Below are 12,545 nucleotides of genomic sequence, written 5' to 3' on the forward strand. Positions count from 1 at the left end.
GACAAATTATTTTCTCTTGTATGTGTATAGCAGAAAGTTCAATTTGGGGGCATTTCCTTTTCTCTCTTAATATTTCCAACATGCAGAGAGACATCTTAAGCACACCGTGTCCACCGAGGCAAGCTGTAACCAAGCGGGGAAGTGCTGCTGAACAAATGAAAATCAGAGAAGTGTTTTCCATTTCTTTCTTCATAAATGTTCTTTTAGCCAAGAGCATTTGTAACATATGTTGGACATTTGTAGCAATTCAGGTCGGAGGGGGAAACATGAACAGCATTTAAATGCTACCAGTGGCAATTACTGCTTTCTCTGAATGTGTCCCTAGGTGCCTGGTCATCTTCTCTGAACCTCCAGTGCTCTGCTCAGCTTAACAAGGAAGTGCCAGGTACTCCGAGTTTTTGTCACAGTGAATGTGGCAGTGTGGGTCTTCCACCAGGACTCTAGAAGTTTCCAGAACACTAGGATTAGTATTCAGCCTCCTAGGATTAAACCTGAATCTTCATTACCAACTTTTGGAGACATCTGGCCCACCTGTTTTACCAATAATTAGTCCTTCCCAGAGCTTATATTACATGACTTTTGCGGTCACCTGGAAATTAAATTTGGCTGTAAATTAAAGAGGCTGGAGGGTAATCTGAGAATAATACCCATAATATTAGCAAGGCTTTGTGTTTAGGTACACTTTTTACTCATTAACCTTATTGGAACCTATCAAATTAAACTGGGGAAGGAGGCTGGAGGACAACGAGGGGAGAGTTTGGGTTTAAAGTTACAAATTCTGTAAGCAAAGCACAGAGCCCTAGTAATGTTGCTGGCTATGACTTACTGTAGCTGCCGGACATAAGGAGGTCATGTTTTAGTGAAGGAGAAAAGGATAATCTCGAATGCAGCAGTCCCAGACAACATACTCCTTCCAAAATAAAAAGGTAATTATAGCTCAAACCTAAATACAAGATGGACTCATGTCCTTTCTATAAACCTGGATGACACTTTGATCACTTCAGGGCTTCACCAGGATCCATCGTGATTGTGTGAATACAGAATTACACTAAGATTTACTAACATTCCCATCAGGGCAGACTGGGAGATACAGGACAGGAGGGTACAGATTCAAGGGCTCTACCGACACCCTCTCACGGCACCTGAGATGAACTGGACGCTCTCCCACAATGGCTCAATGGTGACTTCATCATTAATAGGGAAGAAAAAGAATTCAGAAAAAAAAAATCTCTAACTAAATTTATTATTCAGATCTCAATGGGCTTCCCTTTTGGCACTGGAAAGAATCTGCTTTCCAATGCAGGATATGCAGATTGGATCACTGGGCCAGGAGGATCCCCTGGAGAAGGAAATAGCAACCCACTCCAGTATTCTTGCCTGGGAAATCCCATGGACAGAGGAGCCTGGCGGGCTACGGTCTATAGGGTTGCAAAGAGTGGGACAAGACTTGATGACTAAACAACAACCATTTTAGTCACCTCCCCTCCCTTTTGTTTTTTAGAATATACAAGGTATGATTCAGAAGAAAAATATTAGAAACTATTTTTCCACGGGTGGTTGCTAAGGTCTCAGGAGACTATTTCCTGTACAGTTTCTCTTAAGAGCAGAATCAGCTACAAGTCAATGAGAGAAACCAAACTCAGCTGACTGCAGTTTACTAGTTTGTTCTGTTTTACATCTCCAAACTTGGATATAAGGAGACAATGTGGAAACAGGAGAATGATCCGGGGGATAGGGTGTTGGTTCCAAACTGGGAAAAGAATACTCCAAGGCTGTATATTGTCACCTTGCCTATTTAACTTATATGCAGAATACATCATGTGAAATGCCGGACTGAATGAAGCACAAGCTAGAATCAAGATTGCTGGGAGAAACATCAATAACCTGAGATATGCAGATGATACCACCCTTAAGGCAGAAAGCAAAGAGGAACTACAGAGCTTCTTGATGAAAGTGAAAGAGGGGAGTGAAAAAGCCGACTTAAAACTCAACCTTCAGAAAACGAAGATCATGGCATCTAGTCCCATCACTTCATGGCAAACAGATGGGGAAACAATGGAAACAGTGACAGATTTTATTTTATCGGGCTCCAAAATCACTGCAGGTGGTGACTACAGCCATAAAATTAAAAGATGCTTGCTCCTTGGAAGAAAAGCTATGACAAACTTAGACAGCATATTAAAAAACAGAGACATGACTTCACCGACAAAGGTCCGTCTAGTCAAGGCTATGGTTTTTCCAGTGGTCATGTGTGGTTGTGAGAGCTGGACCATAAAGAAAACTGATCACCCAAAAACCGATGCTTTTGAACTGTGGTGTTAAGCCGTGATCGTATAGTGGTTAGTACTCTGCGATGTGAACTGTGGTGTCGGAGAAGACTTTGAGAGTCCCTTGGACTGCAAGGAGATCCAACCAGTCCATCCTAAAGGAGATCAGTCCTGGGTGTTCATTGGAAGGACTGATGCTGAAGCTGAAACTCCAGTATGTTGCCCACCTGAAGTGAAGAACTGACTCACTGGAAAAGACCCTGATGCTGGCAAAGATTGAAGGTAGGAAGAGAAAGTGGCGACAGAAGATGAGATGGTTGGATGGCATCACTGACTTGATGGACATGATTTTGAGCAAGCTCCAGAAGTTGGTGATGGACAGGGAAGCCTGGTGTGCCGCAGTCCATGGGATTGCAAAGAGTCAGACATGACTGAGTAACTGCACTGAACTATAAAGAAGTTAGATCTCTCACTTGGTCAACAGTAAAGTAGACAGCTCCTCAAAGGGAAATGTCCACATTGCCCTGAGGTTCAGCATGGTGTTTCAACCCAAACATCTTCACGGTTTCTGTACTCAACACAACATCTTATTCCTATTTATGAAATGCATCTTCCCTATTAACATCTTTCACAGAAACTAAAAAACCCTCAGAACCCGCAGTCCTGGTAGATCAAAAACTTTGGCTTCCTTCCCATCTTATCACTGCTCCACAATCTATGTTCCAGCATGTGGGCAAGGTCAGAGTAAAGTCATAGAGCTTAACTCTGTCAAATGCATTGTCCCATTAGTTACAATCTAAAGATATTGTGAGAAAAAAAAAAAAAAAGATATTGTGAGGAAGTATATTGATATCATTTAAATAAGAAAAAAAACTAGACTTTTTAGAAGTTTTTCTTTTTTTGTATGGTGGGTTCATTCTTATTGCCAGAACTAAAATAGACCAATAAGTACAATCTTACACAAAACCAAGGCACTATCCATAGGGAGTCAAATCTTAACCTTAGAGCATCTGGGCTTCCATCTCCAGGGTACTGAAAATGCTCTGCAGAAGAATTAGGGTAGGGAACCTCCCCGGTGGTCCAGTGGTTAGGAATGTGCCTTCCAATGCAAGGGATATAGATCTGATCCTTGGTCAGGAAATGAAGATCCCACATGCCACGGGGCAAGCGAGATGCCCCTGCTTGCTGCAACAAAGACCCAGTGCAGCCCCCAAAAAATAAAATTAAAAAAAAAAAAAAATATATATATATATATAAATAAATAGGATAATATTCACAGGGTTGACTACCTATATGTCAATGGCTTGAGATTTAGCTTCCATTTGTGATGGCCGGATGGCATCACCAACTCGAGGGACATGGGTTTGGGTAGACTCCGGGAGTTGGTGATGGACAGGGAGGCCTGGTGTGCTGCGGTTCATGGGGTCACAAAGAGTCGGACACGACTGAGCAACTGAACTGAACAGAACTGGACTGTCCAAATAAATACATGTGGCTAGAGAAAAATGGAGCTGTTTTAAGTTTGGCTGAGCCCTAGGGTAGCAAAATTCCAAGATCCACATAAAATGTGTTATTTCTGAGAGGCTGGCCACAGGCAGAGAGAAGCCTTCCCAAGGAGTCGGGAGGGGCGAAGGGCAGGACAGCAGCTCCTACCTGCGACGGATCTGTGACTCGCAGGGTCACCACGTCCTCACTGGTGTACTTGATAAACAGGTGGTTTTCATCCAGAAGCTGCATCTTCCACATGCGCAGCTGCCGCAGCTGGTCAAAATACTGAAAGAAGCGCCTCTTGGCCATGGCGCTTCCGTCCTGCTCTGCCCGGCGCCACAGGTAAACTAGCAGCCGGTGTTTCAGGGAGTTAATGAAGGGGTCCCTGAAAGGGTTGGCCATGCCAGTCTGGCTGTCCCGCTGCACCTCGGGGAACACGGCCGACACGGTGAGCAGGTCGTCCTCGTAGCAGAAGCGGCCGATGGTCCTCACGTCGATGAAGGTGCCCTCGGGGGTCACCTGGAAGACGTGGATGGTCTGCTGCTGCACCGACAGGATGGCCAGGATGTTCTTATACAGGTACAGCCCCTGGTTGTGCGACAGGACCACCTTGTCGCACTTGAAGGTGCGCGTGTCACACAGGCGGCCGGTGTGGAGGTCAACGATGTGGAGGGAGTAGTCCTCCAGGGGGGACCGGGGGTTGGGGGTCACGGACTCGCTGTTCCGATACACCTCGTAGAAGGGCGGGTGAGGCTCGTCCGGCAGGTAGGCCGCTGAGCCCACGATGACGCAGCGGCAGTCGTCCGTGAAGAGGCTGCACTCCCGGTTCAGGTGCTCGCCGTTGGCCGCCACGTTGGTGATGTGCAGCAAGACAAAGAAGCGCTCGAAGAGCCGGCCGCGGATGTTGACTGACCGCTGGTCGTTGCCGTTGGCCAGAATCTCCCCCTCGTAGCCCTGCAGGAGGTCCTCGGCGGCCTGGCAGCCCTGGTACTCGTAGATTTCCAGAGACGTCTGGTCGGAAGAGAAAGCGATGAAGTAGCGTCCGTCGGGGGAGAACTTACGCAGGAAGCAAGGTGGCTTCTCCACGTTGACGACAGTGAAGTTGGGGAAGACGTTCTGGTGGAACACCCGGACTTGGTGCCAGTGGGTACCTGCCTTGCCCGAGCTGATCCGCCGGCGTTCCAGGCGGTGAATGACATTTTGGTTTTGGATTCTTCGAGGTTTGATGGTGGAAACATGATGATCCATTATCACATCTCTACATGGAAAAGTAAAAAACAGAAGTCAAGAAATCAAAAATTTACCAAAACATAAATACAGATGACCTTTGCACAAGGTGGGGGCTAGGAGCACCAACCCTCTGCAGCTGAAAATTCAAGTATAACTTATAGTCAGCTCAGTATATGCGGTTCCTTCCTGTCCACAGATCTTCCACATCCATGGATTCAAGCGATGTGCAGTACTGCAGTATTTACTGTTGGAAAAAATGCACACGTACGGGGGAAGGAGAGGGTGGGACGAATTGAGAAAGTAGCACTGACATACATACAGTACCGTGTGTAAAACAGACAGCTAGCAGGAGGCTGCTGTCCCACACAGAGAGTTCCGCCCGGTGCTCCGTGATGATCTAGATGGGGGGGGGGGGGGCAGTGAGAGAGGAAGGGCATGTATAAATAGTTATGGCTGATTCACACTGTTGTATGGCAGAAACCAGCACAACACTGTAAAACAATCATCCTCCACTAGAAATAAAATAAAAATTATGAATGGCTTAAAAAAAAATCCATGTGTAAGCGGACCTGCACAGTTAAAATCTGTGTTGTTCAAGGATCAACTGTGTATACACAAGTCAAATACATTTCCTCCATATACCCTGGGCGGAGGAGCTCCCAAGATGACGGCGATTGGCATTTCTCCTTCCCAAGTTACAGTTAGTAAGTGGTCCAGATAGCTTTGAGTCTATCAAAACTCAATTTTTGAGGGAAGGACCAAATTCTCTAGGAAGACCTTCGAAGCATGCTCAGCTGTTGGGAATATTCAGAAGAACAAACCTTCAACTACATCAAATTTTCTCAGTGTAAACACCACATTCAGAGTGTAGTTCATATAAAAAACACATTTACTGAGTGTTAAGATGTCCATACTACCCAAAGAATCTACAAACTTAATGCAATTCTTACCAAGATTCTAAAATCATTTCTGGCAAAAATAGAAAAATTCATCCTAAAATGTACATACAACCTTAAGGGACCCTAAAACACAATTTTGTAAAAGAACAAAGTTAGAAGACTCAGACTTACTGATTTCAAAAAAGTGTGGTACTGACATAAGATAGAAAAATACACCAAAGGAAGAGAATTCAGGCCTGAAAAATAAATCCAAGTCTTCCCTAGTGGCTCAGACAGTAAAGGGTCTGCCTGCAGTGCAGGAGACCCAGGTCTGATACCTGGCTTGGGAAGATCCCTTAGAGAAGGGAATGGCAATCCACTCCAGTATTCTTGCCTGGAAAATCCCATGGATGGAGGAGCCTGGCTGGCCCCAAACCATGAGGTTGCAAAGAGTCGACATGACTGAGCAGCTAACACACACACACACACATAAACCCAAGATTAGAAATTCAGAGAACACCAAACATGATAAACCCAAAGATTAATCCATGCCCAGACATATCAGAGTCAAACTGTGAAAAACTAAAGCACGAAGTAAAAATCTTGAAAGCAACCACATAAATGACACATTACCCACAAGGGAACAACAATTCATATACCTGTGGATGTCTCATGAGAAACTACAGAGGCCAGAAAGAAGCAAAGCAACATTTTTAAAGTGCTGAACCAACTATCTGTCTGATTATTCAAATCTCAGCTAAATAGCAACTCTTCAGTTTTTCCCTGACTACCTTACTTAGAGTCATGCCTTTTTCCATCCACATCAATCTGCTGTTTTACCTTATTTTATTTTCTTCAGCCCTTATCACTTTCTGAAACCATTTGTTTACTTTTTTAGTATCTGTCTCCCCACACTGGACAGCAAGCAGGGGCCTTGTCTAATTCCTTGCTGAATCTCCAGCACCTAGGACAGCGCCTGAAGCACAGCAAGTGCTCACAAATAGAAACGAATGAATGGAACAACATTTGACAAAGGTCGTCCAGGATAAACAACACATTAGGTAAAATAAAGAAGGAACGTTTCAGAAAGAAGGTAGCTTAAAAAATACACTTAAAAAGAGTGTAGTGTGGTACACTTGGGAAACACAATTCCAAGTGATTAGAACACAGGAAACACGGTGATAAGAGAAACCTAAAAAAGCAGATTGGAGCCAGTAAGAAAATACTTTGTGTGCCACGTCATGCAGGTTAGTACAGGTTTCAAGCAGAGGAGGGGCTGAGTCAATCTGTACCTTAGCAATAAAAACATACAATGAGAATCTGTTTACATTCTGCCCCCTGAGCTTTGAAGTGCTTGGGGTAAGTATATACACTATCTGTGCTGTGCTTAGTCGCTCAGTCATAGCCGACCCTTTGCGACCCCATGGCCTGCAGCCTGCTAGGCTCCTCTGTCCATGGGGATTCTCCAGGCAAGAATATTGGAGTGGGCTGCCATGCCCACCTCCAGGGGATCTTCCCTACCCAGGGCTTGAACCCATGTCTCCTGTATTGCCAGGCAGATTCTTTACCACTGAGCCACCAGGAAAGCCCAAGAATACTGGACTGCATAGCCTATCCCTCCCTCCAGGGGATCTTCCCAACCCAGGAATTGAACCAGGGTCTCCTGCACTGCAAGCGGATTCTTTACCAGCTGAGTTAGTCAAGTTAAAAATGTGCATACTTCTATGACTAAACAAAGCAAGTTTCTCAAACTACTAGTCACAATTCATTAATATAGCAAAAGACTGCAAACCACTGCTTTCAGGGCAAATCTAGCTTGCCTGTTTATTTTTATAAATTTTTATCGAAGCACAGTCATACCCATTTATTCACAAGTCGCCTATGGCTGCTTTTGCTTTACAAAGGCGTAGTTGATTTGTTAAGACCAAAGACCACACAGCCCACGAGCTTAAAATCCTGACCTAGAGAAATGTCTGCATGTAGATAACACGAGACATATACAAGGATGTCTGTAGCAGGACTGTTGGCAACAACAAAATCTTGACAATACTCCAAATATCCATCAAAGTAGACTAGCTAAAAAAAAAAAAAAACAACAGTAGACCAGCTAAATTCATCCAGGCACATTCATGCAGGGGAATCTTTTTGTTTTATTTATTTTTGGCTGCACCATGAGCCTTGTAGGATCTTAGTTCCTTGACCAGGGATTGAACACAGGCCCCAGCAGTGAAAGCACTGAGTTCTAACCACTGGACTGCCCGGCAATGAATTAATGAATTAATGCACTACAGTCATATATAACAACATAGACGAATCTCAGACACAGTGTCGAATGAAAAAAGCAAGTTACAGAATACATACAGTGTGATTTCCTTTATATAAGCTTCAAACAATTTCTAGCTAAGAACACAAACACATATGGCATATAATTAGAAACAGTAAAGGAATTACAAATGTAAGGTTCGAAAGTGGTTACCTTTGAAGAAGTTTAAGAAATGGGATGGGAGTTAGGGACACCCTGGTGGCACTCTGAAGTGTGTATTTTTTTTTTCTTGAATTAGCATTCATTGTACTGTTACTCTTTTAAAATTACATGTGTTTTTTTAAGTAATATTTGTGCTTACTCAGAATTCTTCTTAATTAGAAGACAATCGTTGTGAAGGGAAAACAGAGGTAGGACAATAACATGAAGCCTGAAGCGCACAAAAATGCAGACCATGAGAGCCTGCAGAACTGCCAGCTTGGCTCTGACTTTCTCAGCAGACAAGGCACAGGAAAACACAGTTATAAACTCTACACTGCCAATAAGATAGAAACTTAATAGCTGCTTGGAAGAAGCACAGAAATTCCCAGCACTGAATTTAAAAAAAAAAATCTCTCTCTTGAGTTTTCTAAAAGGATTTTGGCATGATTCAGTAAGCAATATCCTCCACTTCTGAGCAAAAATAAACCATATTGAGCTTCACACAGCTACTCCTTTTCACCATGACACAGTTCACCTGCACATTTTGATACAGTATGTTCCACAAAACATACTGGTAAGGTTTAAGCATTTTTAAATACCAAGTAATGTACAAAACTACCTCACTCACTCCCTGTCCAGGACATCTTTGCCACCTGCATCCTTCAAACCCAAGATGGGGACTGGAATCAGACAGACCAGCAGGGGATGAGAGCCAAGTACGGCCCAAGAACGGAAGAAAGAATAGGCATTTGACACCGTCTAGCAGACTAACTGGCTTCCCTGGTTGCTCAAAGGTAAAGAATCTATCTGCAGTGCAGCAGACATGGGAGACCTGGGTTCACTCCCTGGGTCAGGAAGACCCCCTGGAGGAGGGCATGGCAACCCACTCCAGTATTCTTGCCTGGAGAGTCCCAAAGACAGAAGAGCCTGGTGGGCTACAGTCCACAGGGTTGCAGAGTTGGACACAACTGAAGTGACTGAGCATGCACAGCAGACTAACCACAAATAACTGAATCAGACAAAGCATACCAGTTGTTTGACTTACAGTCACAGATCATGTTAAGCAAACTAGATGCTTAATTCTTTAAAAAAAAAAAAAAAGTATATATTTTGAATAGTCCCACCTTAAATTCTCTGACTTGTCTTTTAAGAGAAAAGCCACCAGTACTGTGATGGGGGAAGAGGGGTGGGGTGGGTGGAGGTGAAGGCCTGCTAGCTTCAGCTCCAAGTTGTACAAAAAATCCTCACATAATTTCCTAACCCTCTCTCTCTCTCAGTATGCTCTCTACCCGCTCCGTATTTTATATCGCACAATGACAGTTTTTAGAGAGATGGTGGAACTTGGTCTTCTTCAACCTGTCTTGTTATTCCAGTTATAAAGTACACGCTCATAAAAACTCAGACAATATAGAAAAAGTACATAATCAAAGTCCCTTCCAGTCAGAGTAGGAGTTACAAAAAACGTTAGAATGACTTATGATACTTTTTCCAAAAGCTGACCCTCTACCCTTCCCTTACTCTAGTTAATGGCATAGCCACTCACTCACCTGCTGCCAAAGGAACCGGAAACCTAAGAGTCTCCCTTGGGACCTCTTTCCCTCAGCCGCCATACCTGGTCAATCAGTCCCCGAACTCTGAAGCTTTCACCTCCTAAACTGTCCTCTAATGCTCTACCTTCTTTCTATCATGACCAGGCAGCACCCTTACCCAAAATGTTTCTAACTTCATGTCTACATCACTGCAACCACTCCCTAAGTGGTCTCCCTAAATTCCTGTCCGCTTCCAATCTGCTTAACAACCAGAGCAATCTTCTCAATATTCATTTCTGATCACATCCTTTCCCCTATGGATTAAAACAAGTATTGGATTGGCAAAAAAAAAAAAGATCATTCAGGTTTTTCTGTTACATCTTGTTTTAATCCATGTGCCATGCTGTGCTTGGTCGTTCAGTTGTGTCCAACTCTGCAACCGCATGGACTGTAGCCCACCAGGCTCCTCTGTCCATGGGATCTCCCAGCCAAGAATACCGGAGTGGGTTGCCATGCCCTCCTCCAGGGGAATCTTCCCAACCCAGGAACTGAACTCAGGTCTCCCACATTGCAGGTGGATTCTTTATTGTCTGAGCCACCAGGGAAGTTCCACAGGGGAAAGAAACAAACTTTTTGGCCAACCCAGTATCTTCCCATTGCTCTTAACATAAAAGATCAAAATCCTTACATGCCTTCTCTTTGCCCATTTAATCATTTCTTTAACAGGTGGTCCACCTCCTGTCTCTGAACCTTGGCACATGCTCTTCATCTCAGTCTGAAAAAAGCTCTTCTCTTCAATTTGCCAAGTTAACTCCTATTTCAGACATCAGCTGAATCATCACTTCCTCAGGGAAGTCTTCCTTCACCTTCCTATCAGGTATGCCAGTCATAGCTCACCTTCATTAACACTCACCACACTTGCAACTTCATCTCTGCATTTTACTTCTGTCTGTGGCACTAGATGGCTTCCCAGGTGGCTCAGTGTTAAGGAATTCAGCTGTGATGCAGGAGATGCCGATTCAATCCCTGGGTCGAGAAGATTCCCCCGGGGAAAGAAATGGCTACCCGCTCCAGTATTCTTGCCCGGGAAATCCCATGGACAGAGGAGCTAGGCGGGCTACAGTTCATAGGGTCATAAGAGTCAGACACAACTAAGCAACTAAACAACAAATGGCACTGGCTCTAGATGGTGAACTCCTGACCTGTACACAAACATTATATCCTGTAAGCCCATCATGGATTTGCCCCATTGTAAGCCTCGTTTTCTGAACGTTCTTTACCAACTCAAATATCCACAGGTTCTGTTCCCTTTACCGAGCAGGTTATTTCCTCTGGCCCTTGCCACATGTTTCAAGTTACAGTTTGAGTGTCATCTCCTTCAGGAGGTCTTCTCTGACCACCCTGGCTGAAAGAGACCTTTTTCTCTTTCCCATTACTTTTCCTGTTTGTGTCCTTACTAGGCATTGCCATAATGTGAATCTGTATTTTCGTTTGCACAGCTAAGTGTTTAATGTTCGACTCCCCATAACCTCTCCAGAAAGGAAGTAACCATGCCTACTTTAGTCACCTTAGTTTTTTCAGAGTCTAACATTGGAGCTGGCCCATAACATGCACCTGTACGTTATCAAATGAACGAAAGAAGAAAGCCTAGCTGAAGTGGCCACTAATTCATGGTGCGGTACTAAGCTGGGTACCCGGCTAGGTCAGTTTCTCTATGCCGGCAGGTGCACGTAACCCTCTATTCTTTCTGACGGCTTCCTAAACTGGAAGGGGACACCTAGGGGCGGGCACACATGCCCAAGGGGGCGCCCCCGGAAAGAAAAGCCCGGGGCGGGGCCTCAAAGGGAAGAGCATTCTAAGAGGGGCGGGGGCCGCAGGACCTAGGCATCATGCGGGGAGGGGGCAGCCCCATAGCGGTAAATCGAGGAGGGCCTCGGGGAGAGCCTGACGGGCTGAGAGGCTGGAACAAGGAAGGAGAAGTCCTCACCTGTCCGGTCCGGGATCAAAGGGCTGGGGCAAGGGACACCCCGGCCTGCTGGGCGCGCGCCGTCCCCGGCCCCGCCCCCGCCATGCCTTGGGACCCGGCGCCTGCAGCCGCGGGCTCTCGCTTCCGCGACCTACCGGAAGTGCGGCGCAACGAGAAAGGAAGTGGGAAGAGCGCGGCACAGTCCAGCTGGTGCTAAGGGACGTTACAGCGCACCCTGGTGCCCGGAGGGGGGTGTCGACGCCGATACAGTTCCAGTGGCTGCGAAAGAAAAGTGGAACCAGGCACCCTAAACATTGAAGGACTGATGCGGCAGCTGAAGCTCCAATACTTTGGACACCTGATGCGGACAGCCGACTCATTGGAAAAGACCCTGATGCTGGGAAAGATTGAGGGCAGGAGGAGAAAGGGGCGACGGAGGATGAGATGGTTGATTCAATAGAATGAACTTGGGCAAACTCGGGGAGATGGTAAGGGACTGGGGGCCTGGCGTGCTGCAGTCCATGGGGTCGTGAAGAGTCCGACGCGACTGGGCGACTGAGCAACAACCACCCTAAACTGGGCAACTGAGTGATCTCCCATGGCAACGTCTCTGCACCCTCTGGGCACATTTGCAAAAATATGAATTAAAAATTAATTGTCACCTCGATTATATGCACCATTTCATCAGCTGAGAAACTATCGGTTTTCTGTCGTTTCCTCCTC

General features: G+C 45.4%; 1 protein-coding gene across 2 annotated transcripts in view; it reads right to left on the bottom strand.

The window, feature by feature from the left end:
* DET1 (DET1 partner of COP1 E3 ubiquitin ligase) overlaps nucleotides 1-12,190 on the bottom strand; it is a 31,168-nt gene extending 18,978 nt beyond the window's left edge. The window contains exons 1-2 of one of the 2 annotated variants that reach the window (XM_043922310.1): nucleotides 11,844-12,190; nucleotides 3,921-5,013 (exon numbers count right to left, since the gene is read on the bottom strand). In XM_043922310.1, the coding sequence (XP_043778245.1) occupies nucleotides 3,921-5,003 (1,083 nt within the window). In that variant the 5' untranslated portion in view covers nucleotides 5,004-5,013; nucleotides 11,844-12,190. The remainder of the gene's footprint in view (nucleotides 1-3,920; nucleotides 5,014-11,843) is intronic. The other variant, XM_043922309.1, reaches the window with a different exon arrangement.
* Nucleotides 12,191-12,545: the final 355 nt, after the last annotated feature.

Source organism: Cervus elaphus, chromosome 13, assembly GCF_910594005.1.
Source record: "Cervus elaphus chromosome 13, mCerEla1.1, whole genome shotgun sequence".
Taxonomy (NCBI): domain Eukaryota; kingdom Metazoa; phylum Chordata; class Mammalia; order Artiodactyla; family Cervidae; genus Cervus; species Cervus elaphus.